The 22,249-nt window shown below is 48.3% G+C and overlaps 1 protein-coding gene across 2 annotated transcripts in view; it reads left to right on the top strand.

Annotated features, from left to right (window-relative positions):
• Positions 1–22,249, top strand: part of ASMTL (acetylserotonin O-methyltransferase like) — a 94,369-nt gene that overhangs the window by 10,192 nt on the left and 61,928 nt on the right. For both annotated transcript variants that reach the window (XM_044284021.1, XM_044284020.1), the window contains exons 3-4: positions 11,390–11,521; positions 21,697–21,744. In XM_044284021.1, coding sequence (XP_044139956.1) covers positions 11,390–11,521; positions 21,697–21,744 — 180 coding nt within the window. The remainder of the gene's footprint in view (positions 1–11,389; positions 11,522–21,696; positions 21,745–22,249) is intronic.

Below are 22,249 nucleotides of genomic sequence, written 5' to 3'. Positions count from 1 at the left end.
TGTCACTTTTTAATGTATACTACAAGAAAATTTAGACTAGAACCTTCAGAAATGACAGGTGCATATCCATGAAGCAAGCATGATTATAAAAAAAAATAAAAAATGGCTGCACACCATCACACACACAAACAACAGAGCCAAGAAATGGGGACCATTCCAATTAAAAGTGGTATCATACCTACCATAAATCAGTCAATGGAAGCTCCCAGCACACACGTGTGATGGTAGATGGGCCCGACACGCGTTTGATCGGATGTGTGCGCTGGGAGCTTCCATTGACTGATTTATGGTAGGTATGATACCACTTTTATTTGGAATGGTCCCCATTTCTTGGCTCTGTTGTTTGTGTGTGTGATGGTGTGCAGCCGTTTTCTTTTTGCTATCACTTTTTAATGTGTGTCTGCAGTAAATGTTGTTGGCGCACAACTCGGGGGGCACTATTACATTTTAACCCCTTAGTGACATAATTTTAGCCTTAAGGACCAATAATATTTCCCCCCTTTGTGTTCCAGCAGTGTTTTTTATTTTTATTTTTTTATTCAAAATTTTAATATTGCGGAATTAGTTGCAGTTTTTTTTAGGAACCATTTTTGCGGTGTGTGTATATATAGCGTATAATAACTTTTTCTTATTTTATTTTTAGGGGGAAAGAGCCAGACTGACCTGGGTGGGGGCAGCTTCTTTAGCTGCTCATATCTCTGGTTTGGTACCAGCTAGAGAAATGAAAGCTGACATTCCAAACTTTCAGGCAGTACCAGAATGACAGCAATATGTTCAGTACAGGGGAAGAGATCACTGTTAGAAATCTGGATGCTGTGAATGCAGCATCCAGATGTGAAAACCTGATTTCTAACAGTGATATTTCCTCTGTTGCTTGGACTTAAGCTGTCATTTTATCTTTTGGAATATCAGCTTCCAAACAAGACCAGTTGCATGTTTCTAGCTGCTACCATTCAGGAGATAAGCAGCATCTAAAGCAGCCCTCCGCCCTCCAGCTAGCTACTTTTCCCACTGCAGGAGCTGGACCTGGGCAAAACAGGTGGTTAAAGGGGGTTTCCAACCCTTACGAATGATGTCCTATCCTCGAGATAAGGGTACTTTCACACTTGCGGCAGAGAGATCCGGCAAGCAGTTCCGTCGCCGGAACTGCCTGCCGGATCAGGCAAAACGTATGCAAACTGATGGCATTAGTAAGACTGATCAGGCATTTTTAAGACTGATCAGGATCCTGATCAGTCGAAAAAATGCAATGAAATGCCGGATCCGTCTTTCCGGTGTCATCTGGCAAAACGGATCCGGCATTTATTTTTTTCACCTTTTTTTTTTTCAGTCTGCGCATGCGCAGACCAGAAGGACGGATCCGGTATTCTGAATGCCGGATCCGGCACTAATACGTTCCTATGGGAAAAAATGCCGGATCGCATTCAGGCAAGTCTTCAGTTTTTTTTCGCCGGAGATAAAACCTTAGCATGCTACGGTTTTATCTTTTGCCTGATCAGTTAAAACGACTGAACTGAAGACATCCTGAACTGATTACTCTCCATTCAGAATGCATGGGGATAAAACTGATCAGTTATTTTCCGGTATAGAGCCCCTGTGACGGAACTATATGCCAAAAAAGAAAAACGCTAGTGTGAAAGTACCCTAAGCCATCACTCCAGTACCGCCGTAATAGTACTTTTGCTAGTAGTTAGAATTTTTGTGTGTTTCATACACACACATATAGGTGTTTTTTTTTTTTAGGTGTTTTTTTCATAAAAAGAAAAATCATACATACGCATGGACACCTATTTTATACATATATTTGGACACATTTTTGGTCTTTTATATAAAATAAAATGGCACATGGATTTCTGCCTGCTGAAGATGCATGTCTTTCTTGGTTCCCCGAGTGAGTAAAGTTGTGTGGAAGATTCAGGTTCTGAGTATGAACCCATTGAAGGCAGCGACATATTAACTGCAAGCTCTGGTGCTTCTGATTGTGACACCCACATGCCACAAAAAATCCAGAGAAGGCGGCAGAGTTTAGTTGCCAGCAATAAAGAATGCCCAGCGAGTACCAGCAGTGATGTGCTAGTTGCAGCAGTGGCGAACAGAGCAGTGAACCTGGGCATGGAACTACCAGTACTGAAGTCCATAGTCGGGTCCCTCTCAAGTAACACGCCAAGCATTCTGCCATTTACAGCACAAGCTGGCATTCATGTACAAAATGAACATTTCTCGTGCTTTTTTCCATTGGGGGACACAGACCATGGGTATAGCTTAGAGGTATTAGTAGGAGGGACACTATGCAAATGAAAGAGCTCCTCCTCCTCGGGCTATACCCCCAGACTCCACCAGGAGGAACTCAGTCTTTGCTTAGTGTCTGGTGAAGGAGGTTGACACTCTCTGATTCTACTCCTTTTTGTTATTTTTATTCTAGATGGGGACACAGGTCGGCATGGCGCCTTCCTGGTCCCCCGTGGAGTGCCCGCCGCCGTCTTTGGGACGTTGCCTGGCTGCCTCCATTTCCCCCCAAGAAGATAAGTGGATCCGGGCTCGACCTGTTAGCTCCGGCATCCCACCAGCTGCTGGGACGCCTGCTGCCTACCCTCCTCCAGAGCACTGTTCTCCTGGATTGGAGTCAGAAGTCTGAAGAGGCGCATCCCTGCTGGTCTGGACATCGAGGGAGCATGCTGAGCAGATAAGTGTTGCCCAATCCCTCCCCCTCCCTCTGTGTCTATTTGTCTGTGGCTACCTGGGTGAACTTGAAGAAGGATCCTGATGGGGCACTTTCTTCATTTTGGCACTGGAGTACTGGCATCTCTTCCCCCTTAAACTGTGGGCTTCAGCGCTTCTCTCGTCGGGCCTTGGCTGCTGCGCTCCCTCAGCGCCCGCCGGCAGGCCGCTCCTCCACGTGGTGTTTGTTTAAATCACGCGCGCGCTTATTTTCGCGCATATTTTCGCGCGTGCGCTTATTTTTGCGCGTGCGCTTTTTTTCGCGCATATTTTCGCGCGCGCGCTTATTTTTCGCGCGCTTTTTTCGCGCCATAATGACGCGTTCGGGGAGGCGGAGCCTCGGCATGCCGCTCTGACTCTCCTTACACCGGAGACTCTGTTTGCTCATGGCCGTGCAGCTCCTCATCACTCTACTCCGTTTTGTGCCAGGCAAGCTGGTAGCTCAGTGGTACTGCTGCTGCTGCCCCATGTCCAGGCTTTCTGAGTTCAAAGCCCCTTTCAGCCTTCAAAAATTGTTTATATTATTCTAGATGGGGACACAGGTCGGCATGGCGCCTTCCTGGTCCCCCGTGGAATGCCCGCTGCCGTCCTTGGACGCTGCCTGGCTGCCTCCATTGCCCCCCAAAGAAGACAAGTGGATCCGGGCTCGACCTGCAGCTCCGGTATCCCACCAGCTACTGGGTCTCCTGCTGCCACCCTCCACCAGAACACTGCACTCCTGGACAAGGAGTCAGAAGCCTGATGAGGTGCATCCCTGCTGGTCCTGGAGTCGAGGGAGAAGTTCTGCAGGAGAAGTTCTGCAGGAGCAGATAAGTATTACCTGCATCCCTGCCTTACCCCCCTCCTCCACCCCTCCTCCACGTCCCTGGGGGCCTGCGGTCCCCGCTTGGGCATCTGCCATGTCCAGCGCGGCCGCTAAATTGGTCTTAGTCGCCAAGGCAACCATGTCCTTTAATCCTGTGGCGCTAACGACTCCATCTCTCTCAGTGGTCCCCACAGTGGGTGACTGACTACGAAGAGGCAGCGTGAGCGGCAGCATCCCACCTCGGATGTCTCCGTCTCTCCACCCCCCTCACCTCGCCGGTGGCGCTTGCGGACTGCTCTTCCCCCTCCCTAGGGAGAGTAATCCGAAGGAGAATTATCCGGCTCGGACGAGCCAGGTCCTTTTTGGACTATAGGGCATTTTCAAATCCTGTGACGCCAACCACCTCTCTAAGTGGTTTTCCACAGAAGACGCCCGACTACTAACAGGGAGCGTGAGCAGCAGCATCCCTCCTCGGATGGCTCTGGCTCTCCCCCCCCCCCCCCCCCCTCGTCTAGAGGCGCGTTCGGGCGACTCTCCCCTCCCTTAGGGAGCGCAAGTCTGAAGGAGAATTTCCGGCTCTGATTAGGTCATGGAGCGGGACCCCTCGCCTAAGCTCTCCACCAGGGTGGCTGACTTAGTGGTGACTGTCCGAGACACCTTTATTCTCCAAGGGGATTCTCCTCCTTCCACTGGTCAGGAGTTCCCCCTTTTTCCGTCCAGGCAGTCGGAGACTACCATGTTCCCGGTCCATGAGGGATTTTTCCGCGGTCATGTCCAGGGCCTGGGGTGGTCTTAATAAGGTTCTCGACCACCCAGCGCATGAATATACTTTCCTTTCCCTGCTGACGGCGAGGAGAGGTGTCTCCTCCCCCTAAGGTGGATCCTCCGGTGGCCGGATTAGCCAATTATGTGGCCCTTCCTGTCTTAGTCAGTTCCTCTTTCCAGGATGCTGTAGACAGACGCATAGACTCTCTTCCAGGTCCTTTTTTCGCTGGCAGCGCGTCCCTGTGACCTACCTTTCACTCAGCAGGGGTAGCCAGTGCTCTCTCGGTGTGGTTACAACACCACCACCAGGAACTGGCGGTACGAGATGCGGCTACTAACACACTGGAGTTGGTTCTCCAGATGTCTCAGGCTTCTAAGATTCTTTGCGAAGCTTCTAGGGACATTGTTTCCCTCTTTGCCCGCAGGTTGGCCATCTCTGTCACTCAGCGCGAAGAGATTTGATTGAAGGTGTGGGATGCTGACGCCTCCACCAAGCGTTCCCTTGCTAATCTCCCCTTTGGGGTTTCCAGACCTTATGGGGATCAGCTGGACGAGTTCATCTCTGCATGCCTTTTGCCGTTTCTCATCTGGTAGGCCGTCGCCTGCTTCCTCCGCCGGGGGTCTCAGGTCGCCCGCAAAGAGCCCTTCCTTTGCACCAGCCTTCCCGGCACTAGAGGGCCCAGTCAGCCCGCCCTGCTGCTCCTAGGCCTATCACATGTCCCGATTGCGGAATCCCACCATCGATTCCTGCGCTTCGCCATTATGGGTCGACACTGTCAGTTTGTCGCCCTTCCTTCGGGTTGGCGACCACCCCGCGGGTCCTTGCCACGGTCCTGGACCGCTCATGGCGCTTCTTCGTACCAGGGGCATTCCTTTGCTGCCCTATCGGGACGATATCCGGATAGAGGCCCCCCTCTCTACCGCAGACCACGGACAGCGTCCGGATCACTGTTCAGACCCTGGAACGGTTCGGCTGGCTGGTAACTTTCCCAAACTCCTGCCTCTTCCCGTCCCAGAGGCTCTCCTTCCGGAGGGTGATTTTGGACACCTCGGCTGCCTAAGTATTCTACCAGCCTTCAAGTCCTCCCAGGTCCAGGGGGCAGTGTCGCATCTGCTGCGCTCCCCGTGCCTCTCCATTCGGGAATACTTGCAGGTCCTGGGTCTTATGGTAGCCTCTTTCGAGGCCTTCCATATGCCCAGTTTCACACTCGCCTGGCGCAACAGGAGATCCTTTACCTTTCAGCGAGTTCGGGCAGCTCTCCCTTGGTGGCTGTTCCCAAAGAACCTGAGGTCGGGGAGTTCCTTTCTCGCATTCTCCTGGACGATCGCCGCCACCGATGCCAGCATCCTGGGTTGGGGGGGCGTTTTCCAGTCTCGCACGGTTCAAGGAATTTGGTCGGCGGCAGAGTCTCGCCTTCCAATCAACTTTCTGGAACTGAGGGCGATTTTTTCCACTCTCTCTCTCCTATTGGACCTCTCTCCTTGCGGGCCTCCCAGTGCGGGTTCAAACGGGCAATGCCGCGGCCGTGGCCTATATCGACCATCAGGGCGGGACCCGCAGCCGCATGGTGATGCAGGAGGTGAAGAGAATTCTGACGTGGGCGGAGACGCACGTTCCGGTGTTGTCAGCAGTTTGCATTCCAGGAGTGGACAACTGGACAGCGGACTTTCTAAGCCACAACACGGTGGATCCAAGCGGGTGGTCTCTGCATCCAGAAGGGTTCGAGGAAATCTGCCACAGATGGGACCGTCCGGATGTGGACTTAATGGCGTCCGGGTTCAACAACAAGATCCCAGTGGTCCTGGCTCGCGCCCGAGATCCGGAGGCGTACGGATGGATGCGCAGGTGTCTCCGTGGCAGGACTTCAGCCTCCTCTGTTTTCCTCTCCTACCAAAGGGTCTACGCCAGTTCGAGGCGGAAGGGACTCCGACCGTTCTCATCACCCCAGAGTGGCCTCGCCGCGCGTGGTTTTTTCGGACGTGGCTCGGTTGCTGGCGGACGCCCCATGGCCTCTTCCCGACGGACAGGACCTACTGTCTCAGGGCCCGTTCTTCCACCGGAATTTGCGGTCTCTTCGTTTACCGGCGTGACTGTTGAAACCGCCATCCTGATAAAGATGGGGTTCTCGGATTCAGTGGTTAGGACCATGATCAGTCCGGGGAAGTCTTCTTCCTCCCGGATTTACTATCGTACCTGGATGGCCTTCCTATCCTTTTTTGAGGGTTCGGGGTTCCCTCCCCTTCGGTTTTCCATCTTGATGGTACTGTCTTTTCTTCAGTCTGGGCTTGTGCAGGGACTGTCGCTTAGTTCCCTGTAAGGTCAGGTTTCGGCGCGGGCCGTCAGAGGTCCCTTGCTCTTAAGGGTCCGGTGGTGACCTTTCTTCGGGGGTGGCGCATTCGGTTCCCCGTATGTTCCCCCTTTGTCTCCTTGGGATCTCAATTTGGTTCTGCGCGCTCTGCAGTCGGCCCCCTTCGAGCCTTTGAGGAGGGTCTCTCTGACTGTTCTCATCTGGACTTCCTTGTGACCATAGCTTCTGATACAGCTACATAGCGTAGTGATTAAAGTTCTGGGCTATTATGCAGTGGCTGTGAGTTCACGTCCCATCACGAGCTTTTAAGTCAGACTGGTGTCGGAGCTGGCCGCTCTTTCCTGTCAGGAGCCTTTCTGGTTTTCCACCAGGATTAAGTTGTGCTCCGTCCAGTCCCCTTCTTTTTGCCCAGGGTGGTCTCTCCCTTCCGCCTTGATGAGGATCTTGTCCTGCCTTCCTTTTGTCCTTCTCCGGCTAACCCCAAGGAATGCACTCTGCATTCCCTGGATGTTGTACGGGTCCTGGAGGTGTGTCTCGCGGCTACTGCTTCAGTCCGCCGTTCTTGGCGCTCTGGATCTGCTTGGCTATTTCCGCGGCTTGTCACGCTTGTGGTGGAGTTCCCCCGGCTAGAATTGCCGTTCTCTCCATTGGGGCGGAGGGGGCTTCCTGGGCAAGACGCAGTCGTGCCTCTGCGTCTCAGCTGTGTACGGCGGCCACCTGGTCGTCCTTGCATACCTTTGCAAATTTTTGTCAGTTGCATTCACTGGCTTCGGCTGATGCGGCTTTGGCCGCAGGGTTTTGCAGGCTGTGGTTCCTGTTTGACCGTTGGGGCGTTCCTCCTGGCGGTGCTGGTATTTTTTCCCACCCCATGGACTGCTTTTGGACGTCCCATGGTCTGTGTCCCCCAATGGAAAAAAGCACGAGAAAAGGAGATTTTTGTGAAACTCACCTGTAAAATCTTTTTCTCGTCTTTTCCATTGGGGGACACAGCTCCCACCCATTATTCCTGTTGCAGGAGGGGTCTTTAGTTCAGTTTTTCTGTTTCTGGTTGGACCTTATGGCTTGGTCCGATGGTTTCCATGATTTTTTCTTGCTCCTTCTCCTACTGCTTGTGCAACGCCTGAGTTCCTCCTGGTGGAGTCTGGGGGTATAGCCCGAGGAGGAGGAGCTCTTTCATTTGCATAGTGTCCCTCCTACTAATACCTCTAAGCTATACCCATGGTCTGTGTCCCCCAATGGAAAAGACGAGAAAAAGATTTTACAGGTGAGTTTCACAAAAATCTCCTTTTTTCTCCACTTTTTTTTTTTAAAGCTTTTTATTACCGAGGAACTTTTTACAGGACCTTGTGCATCAGACAAATACATGCCCAGCAATATTTGGCAGACAATCCAAATTCATCTTGCGCAAAACCCAAGTTTTGGAAGCCAACTAATGTGCCAGAAATTAAAAAAAATCCTTGCCCTAACATTCAACATGGGAATCGCCCAAAAAGCTGAGCTGACAACCTACTGGTCCACACATCCCATACATCATATACATCATATGCCAGTTTTTACACCTGTGATGGTCACGTCTACCAAATTTTGTTGAGATTTTTACATTTCAACTCCCTTTGTCGCAGTCCAATCCAACTGGGTAAGACAAACATTATAAACTGAGGCCCCTTGTCTCATACATTAATGGAAAATGAAAATAAATTTATACCCCAAGATTAAACGTGCTAGGTACCGTGTCAAGATGTACAAGTTATGCAAAAGTGGTACTGGCTAGGGTTGGTACAGGTATCGTAATATCGATGCCCAATCGATACTTTTGTCCCGGTATCGATACGATACCGGGATTTGACATTTGTCGATACTAACATCAGTGGAAAGGAGTCACTCTCTCCCTCCCCCTGTGCCGCTGCTGCCAATAAGAAGAGAGAGGGGTGAGGGAGGGGCGGGCGCACTGCACCACCAAGGAAAGTTAACGTTTAATACAAATACAGGTGCCGGCAACAGAATATAGCCGCGATCAGCGGCAGTTAACCCCTCAGGTGCGGCACCTAAATGGTTAACTGCCGCTGATCGCAGCTCCCAGCTATGTGATTCTGCTGCCGGCACCTGCCTACTGTATTAAAGGTTAATTATCTTTGATGGCGCAGTGCGCCCACCCCCCTCCCCAGTATTAAAATCATTGGTGGCACAGTGCGCCCCCCCCCCTCTCAACTCCCCAGTATTAAAATTATTGGTGGCAGTGGCCACAGGTTCTCCTCCCCTCCTCTTCATTGGTGGGAGTGGCAACTTCTGATCGGAGCCCCAGCAGTGTAATCCTGGGGCTCTGATTGGTTACTATGGCAGCCAGGACGCTACTAAAGCCCTGGCTGCCATAGTAATCTCCCTGCTGCTGTGTGCACAAAGTACAGGGCAGCAGGGAGATGTGCGAGATCCTATTCACCCTAATAGAGCTCTATTAGGGTGAATAGGACAAATAATGAAAACATAGTTATTTAAAAAAAAAAATGTAAAAATAAACACACCAAATTATTAAGTATAAATCACCCCCTTTCCTAATTTTACATATGTTAATTTATTTATTGTGTATATATATTATATCGCCACATCTGAAAAGTCCAAACTATTAAAATATGAAAAAATCTCCTATGCGGTAAACGCCTGAACAGGAAAAAAAAATTGAAACTGCGCGATTCGCCATTTTTTAAATGTGGAGTGCACGCAGCTTTTTGGGTGTTTTATTTTTTCCGGGTGATAGCAAATGGTATCGAGTATCACAATACTTTTTTATGGTATCGAAATCGAATCAAAATTTTGGTATCGCAACAACCCTAGTACCGGCTACACGTATACATTTAGGGTGTACGAAGGATAGAAGAGCCAGTTGGACCCCCTCATTACCCATCCTATATGGGCACAAATGGAAAAATTGTCTAATGATTCGACTACTAAGACAAGGCTCCTATCTGTATGTAGAGAACTACTATACATGTGTTTCACTGTTCAGACACTTGTATGAGAGGGGTACCGTGTCCTGTTGGACACCTAGAAGGAACAAGAGGGGCTTCCCACAGTCGCTGTCTAGCTCAGAATTGCTGGATGTGAAATACAAAGATAAGATAAGGATGTTTTAATACTCTGCACAATCCATGACAATTGTGTGCGTAGTCCCAGTGCGTCTTAGTTGTAGACACGCACATGCTGAAGAGCAGCTCGGTGTCGTTAAAGGGAACCTGTCACTGGGATTTTGTGTATAGAGCTGAGGACATGGGTTGCTAGATGGCCGCTAGCACATCTGCAATATCCAGTCCCCATAGCTCTGTGTGCTTTTATTGTGTAAAAAACCCGATTTGATACATATGCAAATTAACCTGAGATGAGTCCTGTCCCTGATTCATCTGACATACAGGACTCATCTCAGGTTAATTTGCATATGTATCAAATAGTTTTTTTTACACAATAAAAGCACACAGAGCTATGGGCACTGGGTATTGCGGATGTGCTAGCGGTGATCTAGCAAACCCATGTTCTCAGCTCTATAAACAAAATTTCTAATCAATTTTTAAGAGGAAATTATAACGTCACTGCTGTACCCAACAGATAATAGCCCTGTGAGCTTTTGGGTCCAAGGCTGAGTGAAAGACATTTCCATGACATTCTTCCTCATACTGGAACCAAACTACCCTACAGAAGAGCTGCAGGGTTTGTACAAAGCATGGAACTCGAAGAGACACCAGATATTGTTGTCCCCAGTGTCCTCTGCTTCAGGGAATATTATTACATTATTAGCCTGAGCTGTGACCTGTTGCTGCTCAGCGGGGGGGGGGGGGGAGCGCTGAATTCACCACTTCCCGGTCATCCTGTTCTAATGAGCGATACCATAATGAAAGCTCTCATTAGTATTTGCCCCATAAGACCCACTTTAAGAAGAAAAAATTGGTATTTCCATTCAGTTTTCCTAAAAAAGCCAAACTGGAAAAATGTCCAAATTTCCCAATGTATTGTGATTGTCCATTTTGCCTCCTTTGCTGGCTTCATTCATTTTTTCATTACATTATACACTGCTCATATCTAGGGCTTACGACCACCATCCAGCAGCAGTGGTCGTGCTTGTACACTATAGAAAAAAGCATCGACCTATGTGTGCTCCTTTTCCTGTAGTGTGCAAGAACAGCCACCACTGATGGATTGTAGGGTGGTTTTAACTCCTGGAACAATATGGACAATCACAATACAGTAGTAAGTGCCTTGTAGTAGTTTGCTGAAGTGAAAGCTGAACCCGGACATACCCATAATTTCACCCAGGCAGCCCCCCCTAAAATGAGCATCTGAGCAGTCCATGCTCCGGTGCTCTCCCTTGCCCTGTGCAGGGCAAGGGCTCTTTTATTTACTATAACACTGCTGGGCGGAGGCTTCCGCCCAGCATTGTGTTCGGTGAAGTCACCGGCTCTGATGGGCGGGCTTTAGCCCTGCCCTAGCTGTTTTACAGGCTAGAGCAGCGCTAAATCCCGCCCATCAGTACCGGTGACGTCACTGGGCTCACTGCTGGGCGGAAGCCTCCGCTTGGCAGCCCGAAGGAGAGCCCGGTTCGTCACCGGAACTCCACAAAATGCCTTTGCCGTGCGCGATTCAGCGCAGGGCAAAGGAGAGCATTGGAGCATGAACTGTTCCGATGCTCTTGTCAGGGGGGCTGCCTGGGTAAAATTCTGGGTATGTCCGGGTTCAGGTCTGAACCCGGACAACCCCTTTAAGCTTGTCTTTAAAATGTGAGTTAACATGTTTTCATTTAAAATTGCAGGGCCTACGTTTTGAAGTGGTTCCATCTTGGTTCAAAGAGACCCTTGACAAGTCCCAGTTTTCTGCTCCATATGAATATGCTATTGAAACTGCTAAACAAAAGGCACTGGAGGTTGCGAGGAGAATGCACGTGGTCAGTTTGAATTTTTTTATTTTTATGTAGTTTTTGATTTACTGGCTTACTAGTTGTTTAGACCATCTGAAATTCAAAAGTGTACTTCCAGGTGATCTTGGCGATGATAGTGGCAACGGAAGAAATTTATTGAAACAAGTGCAGGGGAAAAGTGGAGGAGTTGCCTATTGCAACCAGTCAGGTTACTTCTTAAATCCTTAGAGGACCTGGCAGTTTTCAATTTTTGCTATTTTTTGTTTTTTATTCCCTGACTTCCCAAAGCCATAACACTTTTATTTTTTCATTCACATAGCTGTATGAGGGCTTTCTTTTTCTGGGCACAAGTCATACTTTCTAATGACACCATTTAATATTGCATATAATGTAGTGGGGAGACGGAAACTAATTCCAAATAGGGTGGAATTGGAAAGAAAATGCAGTTCCACCACAGTTTTATGGGTTTTGTTTTTATGGTGTTCCCTATGTGGTAAAACTGACCTGTTACTTTCATTTTCAGTGTCAGTACGATTACAACGATACCACATTTGGATAGTTTTTCAATACTGAAAAAAAATAGTTTGTAATTTTTTTTTCTTATTATTGCCATATTCTAAACCCTATAACTTAAAAAAATATATTTTTATCTCTATGATGCTTTGTGGGGACTCCTTTTTGGCCTTCTTTACTTTGGGATGTGTAAGACTTTTTGATCACCTTTTTTATTCAATTTTTTGTGGAGGTGAAGTCAACAAACAAATGGCCATTTGGCCATAAATATTTTATTAGTACAGACGTTTTCAGGCATGGCAATGCCTATGTTTTTAATGAAATTTATTTTTATTTTAATTTTGGTAAAAGTGAGGTGATTTGAACTTTTTATATTTTAAATTTTTATATTTTAGAAACTTTTAAACTTTTTTTTTTTTATATCACCCAGGTGACTATAACAAGCGATATTTAGTTTGCCAATTCTGTTCTGTGATGGATGATTATCCTTTGAGAACACTGCATTCAGTATATTCCAATACAATGCTGCCACCTGCAGGCCGGTATTGGAATATACTAGTGATAGGCATCAGAGCTTCAAGCAGGCTCCAGGCTATCACTGGCATTAAACAGCTTCCCTGATCTCAGCAAGGAGGCTATTATGAGCATTACACCACTTGGCTCAAAAGGTATCAAACCTGCAATACTCTTATTTTGTTTCTCTTAATGAGAGCACTAAACTATTTTTCTATTGGCTCATGCATTTTCATTGCTCAGATGCAGTGATCTCATTTGACCACAGCATCTGGGGGGGGGGGTTAAATGTCTGCGATTGGCTTTAAGGCCCTGGGCCTCTGCCATTTGAAACAGCAGAAACCCGACGGTTATGGCACGAGTGGTGGGCATCTTTATAGTGATGACTTATGTTGTACATGTATGACTGAGGTTGTCAAGGGATACATTTTTATGGAAATGCTGTGAAAAGTTTTATTGGTTGCACCCTATTACCTGGATGCTTACTTAAAGAGGTTATCTAGCCTTATAACATTGATGGGTTATCTTTAGACATTTTGGGGTCTGCCCCTTGGCACACCTGTTGATCAGCTGTTTGACGTACCAGTGGCAATCAGACCTGCAGGGCTTCAACTCTCGGCATCCCTGCTGATTAGTAGTATGAAGATGCCGCAGCGCTCTTAGACCTCTTCCTGGGCCAATTAACATCACTTTCATCGGTCAAATGGCCTAGGTGCAGCTCAGTCCCATTCAAGTGAATGGGGCTGAGCTGAAATACCAAGCACGTCGGGTAAGCTGTGAGGAGGCCACAGCCGTCTCCGGAGCTCTGGTGAACGTCATGGCTTCCTCAGACAGCTGATTGGTGGGAGTCCCCGAGGCCAGGCCACTGGTGATTTCATATTGATGACTTGAGGATAGACCATCAGTATGAAAATGCCAGAAAAGCCCTTTAAGCATAGGCCAAACATTTTAAAAAGCTGGATGACAGTTTAAATTCTCATAGACTACAATGGAGAAGATCTTCACTTCCGCCCATCCTTTCTAAAGATCTTCCAGTCTCCTTATTCAACTAAATCTAGGTTCAGACCACATTAGTTGGGACGCAATGCCGCGCGGCGGGTGTTTCAGCTGAGAGGGAGGAGGGGCTGGGGGCAGGTATCTGCTTTTATAATGACAGCGGGGCCCGTGCAGAGACTGTTTTCTACTACACTGGCCCCACATTGTAATATAGTTCAGGGTAATCAGCACCTGTATACTTACAAGCGCTCGCAGCAGAGAGGAGGGAGGAGGCAGGGCGGGAGGACAGGAGCTGGCAGCGTGAGTCACTACGTCACGCGCCTGCGCCACCCACTTTATGAATGAAGCAGGCGGCGTGGGCGCATGACGTAGTGACTCACGCTGCCAGCGCCTGTCCTCCCAGACTGCCTCCTCTCTCCTCTCTGCTACGAGCGCTTATATACTTTTATATATATTTTATATATTAACAATGCCTACAATTATAGATAAGATTATATACAGTGAGCAGGGCCCGTGTAGTAGAATACAGTCACTGCATGGGCCCCGCTGTCATTATAAAACCAGGTGCGACCCCCACCCCCTGTATTGGGAGTCATTCACACCGCAGGGACACTATTATAGGTGGGATCTGTGGATGACATGTAGCATAAGATACTATATATGTGTCATCCACAGATTCCCCCCCCCCCCCCCCCATAACAGTGTCATTCACAGATCCCCATAACAGTGCCATCCAGATCCCCACCCCATAAGTGTCACCCACAGAGCCCCCTAGAGTGTCCCCCAGATCCCCCTATAAGTGTCACCCACAGATCCCCCCTATAAGTGTCACCCACAGATCCCCCCTATAAGTGTCACCCACAGATCCCCCCTATAAGTGTCACCCACAGATCCCCCCTATAAGTGTCACCCACAGATCCCCCCTATAAGTGTCACCCACAGATCCCCCTATAAGTGTCACCCACAGATCCCCCTATAAGTGTCACCCACAGATCCCCCTATAAGTGTCACCCACAGATCCCCCCTATAAGTGTCACCCACAGATCCCCCCTATAAGTGTCACCCACAGATCCCCCCTATAAGTGTCACCCACAGATCCCCCCTATAGTGTCACCCACAGATCCCCCCTATAAGTGTCACCCACAGATCCCCCCTATAAGTGTCACCCACAGATCCCCCCTATAAGTGTCACCCACAGATCCCCCCTATAAGGTCACCCACAGATCCCCCTATAAGTGTCACCCACAGATCCCCCCTATAAGTGTCACCCACAGATCCCCCCTATAAGTGTCACCCACAGATCCCCCTATAAGTGTCACCCCACAGATCCCCCCTATAAGTGTCACCCACAGATCCCCCCTATAAGTGTCACCCACAGATCCCCCCTATAAGTGTCACCCACAGATCCCCCCTATAAGTGTCACCCACAGATCCCCCCTATAAGTGTCACCCACAGATCCCCCCTATAAGTGTCACCCACAGATCCCCCCTATAAGTGTCACCCACAGATCCCCCCTATAAGTGTCACCCACAGATCCCCCCTATAAGTGTCACCCACAGATCCCCCCTATAAGTGTCACCCACAGATCCCCCCTATAAGTGTCACCCACAGATCCCCCCTATAAGTGTCACCCACAGATCCCCCCTATAAGTGTCACCCACAGATCCCCCCTATAAGTGTCACCCACAGATCCCCCCCTATAAGTGTCACCCACAGATCCCCCCTATAAGTGTCACCCACAGATCCCCCCCTATAAGTGTCACCCACAGATCCCCCCTATAAGTGTCACCCACAGATCCCCCCTATAAGTGTCACCCACAGATCCCCCCTATAAGTGTCACCCACAGATCCCCCCTATAAGTGTCACCCACAGATCCCCCCCATAAGTGTCACCCACAGATCCCCCCTATAAGTGTCACCCACAGATCCCCCCTATAAGTGTCACCCACAGATCCCCCCTATAAGTGTCACCCACAGATCCCCCCCTATAAGTGTCACCCACAGATCCCCCCCTATAAGTGTCACCCACAGATCCCCCCTATAAGGTGTCACCCACAGATCCCCCCTATAAGTGTCACCCACAGATCCCCCCTATAAGTGTCACCCACAGATCCCCCCTATAAGTGTCACCCACAGATCCCCCCTATAAGTGTCACCCACAGATCCCCCCCTATAAGTGTCACCCACAGATCCCCCCTATAAGTGTCACCCACAGATCCCCCCCATAAGTGTCACCCACAGATCCCCCCCTATAAGTGTCACCCACAGATCCCCCCCTATAAGTGTCACCCACAGATCCCCCCTATAAGTGTCACCCACAGATCCCCCCTATAAGTGTCACCCACAGATCCCCCCTATAAGTGTCACCCACAGATCCCCCCTATAAGTGTCACCCACAGATCCCCCCTATAAGTGTCACCCACAGATCCCCCCCATAAGTGTCACCCACAGATCCCCCCTATAAGTGTCACCCACAGATCCCCCCCATAAGTGTCACCCACAGATCCCCCCCATAAGTGTCACCCACAGATCCCCCCCATAAGTGTCACCCACAGATCCCCCCCATAAGTGTCACCCCCATAAGTGTCACCCACAGATCCCCCCCATAAGTGTCACCCACAGATCCCCCCCATAAGTGTCACCCACAGATCCCCCCCCATAAGTGTCACCCACAGATCCCCCCCATAAGTGTCACCCACAGATCCCCCCCCATAAGTGTCACCCACAGATCCCCCCCCATAAGTGTCACCCACAGATCCCCCCCCATAAGTGTCACCCACAGATCCCCCCCATAAGTGTCACCCACAGATCCCCCCCCATAAGTGTCACCCCACAGATCCCCCCCCATAAGTGTCACCCACAGATCCCCCCCCATAAGTGTCACCCACAGATCCCCCCCCATAAGTGTCACCCACAGATCCCCCCCATAAGTGTCACCCACAGATCCCCCCCCATAAGTGTCACCCACAGATCCCCCCCCATAAGGTCACCCACAGATCCCCCCCCATAAGTGTCACCCACAGATCCCCCCCATAAGTGTCACCACAGATCCCCCCCCATAAGTGTCACCCACAGATCCCCCCCCATAAGTGTCACCCACAGATCCCCCCCATAAGTGTCACCCACAGATCCCCCCCCATAAGTGTCACCCACAGATCCCCCCCCATAAGTGTCACCCACAGATCCCCCCCCATAAGTGTCACCCACAGATCCCCCCCCATAAGTGTCACCCACAGATCCCCCCCCATAAGTGTCACCCACAGATCCCCCCCCATAAGTGTCACCCACAGATCCCCCCCCATAAGTGTCACCCACAGATCCCCCCCCATAAGTGTCACCCACAGATCCCCCCCATAAGTGTCACCCACAGATCCCCCCCCATAAGTGTCACCCACAGATCCCCCCCCCATAAGTGTCACCCACAGATCCCCCCCCATAAGTGTCACCCACAGATCCCCCCCCATAAGTGTCACCCACAGATCCCCCCCCATAAGTGTCACCCACAGATCCCCCCCATAAGTGTCACCCACAGATCCCCCCCCATAAGTGTCACCCACAGATCCCCCCCCATAAGTGTCACCCACAGATCCCCCCCCATAAGTGTCACCCACAGATCCCCCCCCATAAGTGTCACCCACAGATCCCCCCCATAAGTGTCACCCACAGATCCCCCCCATAAGTGTCACCCACAGATCCCCCCCCATAAGTGTCACCCACAGATCCCCCCCCATAAGTGTCACCCACAGATCCCCCCCCATAAGTGTCAACCCACAGATCCCCCCCCATAAGTGTCACCCACAGATCGCCCCCCCATAAGTGTCACCCACAGATCGCCCCCCATAAGTGTCACCCACAGATCCCCCCCCAGAAGTGTCACCCACAGATCGCCCCCCCCCCCCCATAAGTGTCACCCACAGATCCCCTGTTAGTTCAAAACCCTCCAAAAGCACACCTTTTGGTTCAAAATACTTTTTTTCTTATTTTCCTCCTCAAAAACTTAGGTGTGTCTTATGGGCCGGTGCGTCTTATAGGGCGAAAAATACGGTATATTTTCAATTTGGCGACTACATTTTTCAGTTTAGGAGCCAATGGCTCCTGTTTATTTTTTTTTTAATATGGAGTACTGGAACTTAGTATAACAAGGAGTCATCTCCTATGGATATGGCAGAAATTGCTTATTTACTGGCAGGGACTTTGCCTGTTGTAAATAACTGTGTGAATAAACTTACTCTATGAATCCTTTTAAAGAGCACGTCAGCAGGATCAACTTTATTAAACCAGGCATACTGCATGCTAGGGTTAATCCTGCTCGTGAAAATGGTACTTGTCTTGTGAAAATTGGTTGTGGCATTCATGACAAAAAAGGCTTTTTATTCTTTATGCAGATAAGGGCTTCAGTGCACCAAGTGACGTGGCCTAGCCCATGAGTACGCCTCAGGTCCTTAGCTTTCCAGTGTGGGTCACACACTTTGGTGCAGTAAACCTTAATTTGCATAAAGAATACAAGTTTTTTGTTTGTTTGTTTTTTCACTAACTGCAACCAATTTTCACAAGTCAAGGATCATTTTAATCAGCAGGATCAACCCTACTATGCAGTTTACCTAGTTTAATAGGGTTGATTCTAATGGCAGGTGCTCTTTAAATATTTAGGCCCCTTGCAGACTAGCGTGTCCGGATTAGGTCCGGCTGCGTCCCGGTGCATTGCGGCAAATTTGCGCGAGTAGGAACGCAATTGCAGTCAGTTTTGACTGCGATTGCGTTCCGATGTTCAGTTTTTATCGTGTGGGTGCAATGTGTTTTGCACGCGCGTGATAAAAAACTGACTGTGGTACCCAGACACGAACTTCTTCACAGAAGTTCAGGTTTGGGTTAGTTGTAGTGTAGATTGTATTATTTTCCCTTATGACATGGTTATAAGGGAAAATAATAGCATTCTGAATCCCGATCGTCACCTAGCAACCATGCGTGAAAATTGCACTGCATCCGCGCTTGCTTGCGGATGCTTGCGATTTTCACGCAACCCCATTCATTTCTATGGGGCCTGCGTTACGTGAAAAACGCACAAAGAGGAGCATGCTGCCATTTTCACGCAACGCACAAGTGATGCGTCAAAATCACCGCTCATGTGCACAGCCCCATAGAAATGAATGGGTCCGGATTCAGTGCGGGTGCAGTTTTCAATCAAAATTTTGTAAGACAGGAATCCAATAATTGGGGTATTTATATTCATTTGAAAGGAAGTCTGTTTTGACCATGCAACTGCTGACAACACTAGATAGTGGTTCAGAAGAGCAATACAATCTCATACCTTTTTGTGGAGCTTCTTTTATAAAATTAGTAATGAGAATACAACTTCTGCCAGATTCTGCTCCTGCAAGTGCCAAGAAAGTGGAGTTTCACTGTGAACTGCTCCCTCCTCTCTGCATTGAGCTGCTTCATAGCCCCTCTGTTCTGAGTGACAACTATAGCATCCAACCAGAAGACCCCTTCAGTTGTCATTTAGAGCAGAGGGAGGGGTTGTCAAGCAGCTCAATGTAGAGAGGAGAGAGCCGTTCACAGTGAAGGGCACTTGCAGGAGCAGAATCTGGAAGAATAAAAGTTGGTCTACTTTCACACTAGCTGTTTTTTCGGATCCGTCATGGATCTGCAAAAACGCTTCCGTTACAATAATACAACCGCATGCATCCATCATAAACTGATCCGGTTGTATTATGACTTGTATAGCCATGACGGATCCGCCTTGAACACCATTGAAAGTCAATGGGGGACGGATCCGTTTTCTATTGTGTCAGAGAAAACTGATCTGTCCCCATTGACTTGCATTGTGGCTCTGCTTCGTCAGGCGGACAGAAAAACTCTGCAAGCAGCGTTTTGGTGTCCGCCGCCAGAGCGGAATGGAGACTGATTGGAGGCAAACTGATGCATTCTGAACGGATCCTTTTTCCATTCAGAATGCATTAGGGCAAAACGGATCCGTTTTGGACTGCTTGTGAGAGCCCTGAACGGATCTCACAAACAGAAGCCAAAATGTTAGTGTGAAAGTAGCCATATATAAGTGGTGTTCAATAAGTTATCTACCCCAGCATGTTCTTTCAGTTCCATTCACACGTCCGTAGTGTATTGCGGATCCGCAATACACCCGGCCCACACCCCCCATAGAACTGCAATTGCGGACAAGAATAGGACATGTATTATTTTTTTACGGAGCTGCTATCCGGAAGTTTGGGGCCGCGCTCCGGAAATACATAGTGTGCTTTCCGCATCTCTTCCGGCCCCATAAAGAATGAATGGGTCCGCACCCGTTCCAAATATGGCGGAACGAATGCGGACCCATTTGCGGACGTGTGAATGGACCCTTAGAGAGCTGAGCTTGTCTGGACATGCAACACACACAGTAGCAGTTCGTTCTGATGAATGCACTGGAAGGGACAGGATGGTGAGTGCAGTACTTTGCGGGTCTACAAAGAAAGTGAGGCATTTGGAGCTTTGTTCCGTGATTAAATTCCTTACAAAGGAATAAAAGAAGCCTAAAAAAAATCCTTGAAAGGATGATTCCTGTATGTGGTGATGATACACCTTCCTACTACCAAGTGAAGTGCTGGGCCAAGCAGTTTAAATGGGGTAGGGAATCAATTGAAGATGACCCCTGTCGTAGCATCTTCTGGAGGGCATGATTTTAGAAGAATGTTGGGTCAAAATCCGTGTTACAGATCATGAATTAGGCATATTTTTCAGAATCATTTATGATGTTTTGATGATGTCAAAGGTCCGTTCCTGGTGGGTGCCACGAATGTTGACCCCCTGAGCTAAAAAATAGCCACCAGCAATATAGCGAAGAGAAATTGGACATGCTTGGAGAAAATCCAGGAGACTTCTATTCTCAAATTATTACAGGTTATGAAACATGAGTCCACCACCATGATCCTGAGACTAAACATGCAATGGAACCACAAGGGTTAACCAACTCCAAAGAAATGTTGTGTGCAGCAGTCAGTTGGAAAGATCGTGGCAACAGTTTTTTGGGGATACAGAAGGAGTTTTATTACTAGAATTCATGCCACACAAGACAATAATTACTGGAGACATCTATGCTTCAGCAATGAAAGCATTAAGTTAGCAAACAAGAGAGACACCTTAGGAAGTTGTCGGCAGGTGTGTTGCTGCTTTACGACAATGCTCCAGTTCCCAAGCTGCCATCAGGAATGTGGCTTCATGGAGTTTAACCATCCACATTATAGTCCAGACCTGGCAACCGGTGATTACTTTCTCTTTCGGAAACTGAAGAAATGTCTGCATTGGCAATGATTTCCTGATGGTAATGCAGTCAACTCGGTGGTAAGAGGGTTCCTGCAGCAGCAAGAAGTCTCCTTCTATTCTGAGGGCAACTGATCACTGGAGGTGAAGTGAAATAAGTGTGTTGAAGTTAAGGTGATTTAAACTGAAAAGTACCAAGTTCAATTTTCTGAGAACATTTTGTTTTCATATTCAGGTAGCTAACTTATTAAATACCCCTCATATTTAATCCTGATAATAAAAGCCCCGCAAAAGTTATGTTTGTATTGCTCACCCCAGTGCCTACCTAGTGCTGTCAGCCGTTTACTATGGTCAACACTGCTGAATTCAGTGCATACTCCAATGAAGTGGAACTTTCCATTTGAACCTTGCTGTAATCCATTGTAGTCATTAACAATACTTTAACATAAGGCCCTTTTACATGGGCCAATAATCAGCCGATTAACGATGGTTCCCAATAATTTGCTTTTGTAAACTTGTAGTGATCTGATGACAAATGCTTGTTTGTTGGCTGAACACTTTTTTTCATGTGGGTCTAAGTTATCATTTTTAAAAGCAGGTATCCACGTATTAACAGGTGATGTGCTACTGACAACATGCAAACTGTATGGGAATCCAACAATCATTTACCCCCCACCCCCCATAGAGTTTGCACCAGCCTGTGTAAAACGCCCTTTAAACAAGTGCCAATCGACTTGTTATATCATAAATCGATGCTCATTGGGAGCTGAAATTACCCTGTTTGCAAAATAATTTCTTTTCTGTGAAATATTTGCACATATTTTCTTTTGGACTATTCAATAGCTGTTTTATTAAAATCTCCCTTCATTATTGAGAACTGAGCAGAATTTACAATAATTTAAGAATTTTTTGCTTTTGTCTTTAGAAGCACCTAAAAACTCCTGATATAGTCATTGGAGCAGACACCATAGTGGTAAGTAGGACAAAAGTAAGTGTAAACGTATTAATTGCCATTTATTTATTGAAGGGGATTCCCAGTGATCTTCCAAAATATGTGCTTAGTATCATAGTCTACTATATAATTCATACTTTTGTGTTGTTAAAAATCCTGTCTCATACTTTATTGTACTTTCTACAGACTTTGCATAAATAGTACAGGTGAATATAAGAAACGTTGTAATATATCTTAGCAGAGAAAACTGACTGCCCTTTTCTCCTTCTCCTCCCTCCCGCTTTATCCCCCCTCCTCCCATCTCTATAGAAATGTATGGGCAGCAAGTAATCTGATCCTTCAGTGACCTGGCTCACCACTCAGGTTACATGTGATGGGTGGGATCTCAGCAAAGGGACATCCTCCAAACAACTCATTTTACAATTTATTGTGATGTCTTGTGAAAACAAAAAATGGGTGGGGGGATTTTGTTGTTCCGATAGTCAGTGTGCAGCTTGTATAACAGTGTAAATTTGGTGTGCCCTCA

This window comes from Bufo gargarizans, chromosome 3, assembly GCF_014858855.1.
Source record: "Bufo gargarizans isolate SCDJY-AF-19 chromosome 3, ASM1485885v1, whole genome shotgun sequence".
In the NCBI taxonomy this organism is placed as follows: Eukaryota; Metazoa; Chordata; class Amphibia; order Anura; family Bufonidae; genus Bufo; species Bufo gargarizans.
The sequence above is the reverse complement of the archived record's forward strand: the minus strand, read 5'-3'. Positions and strand labels throughout refer to the sequence as shown.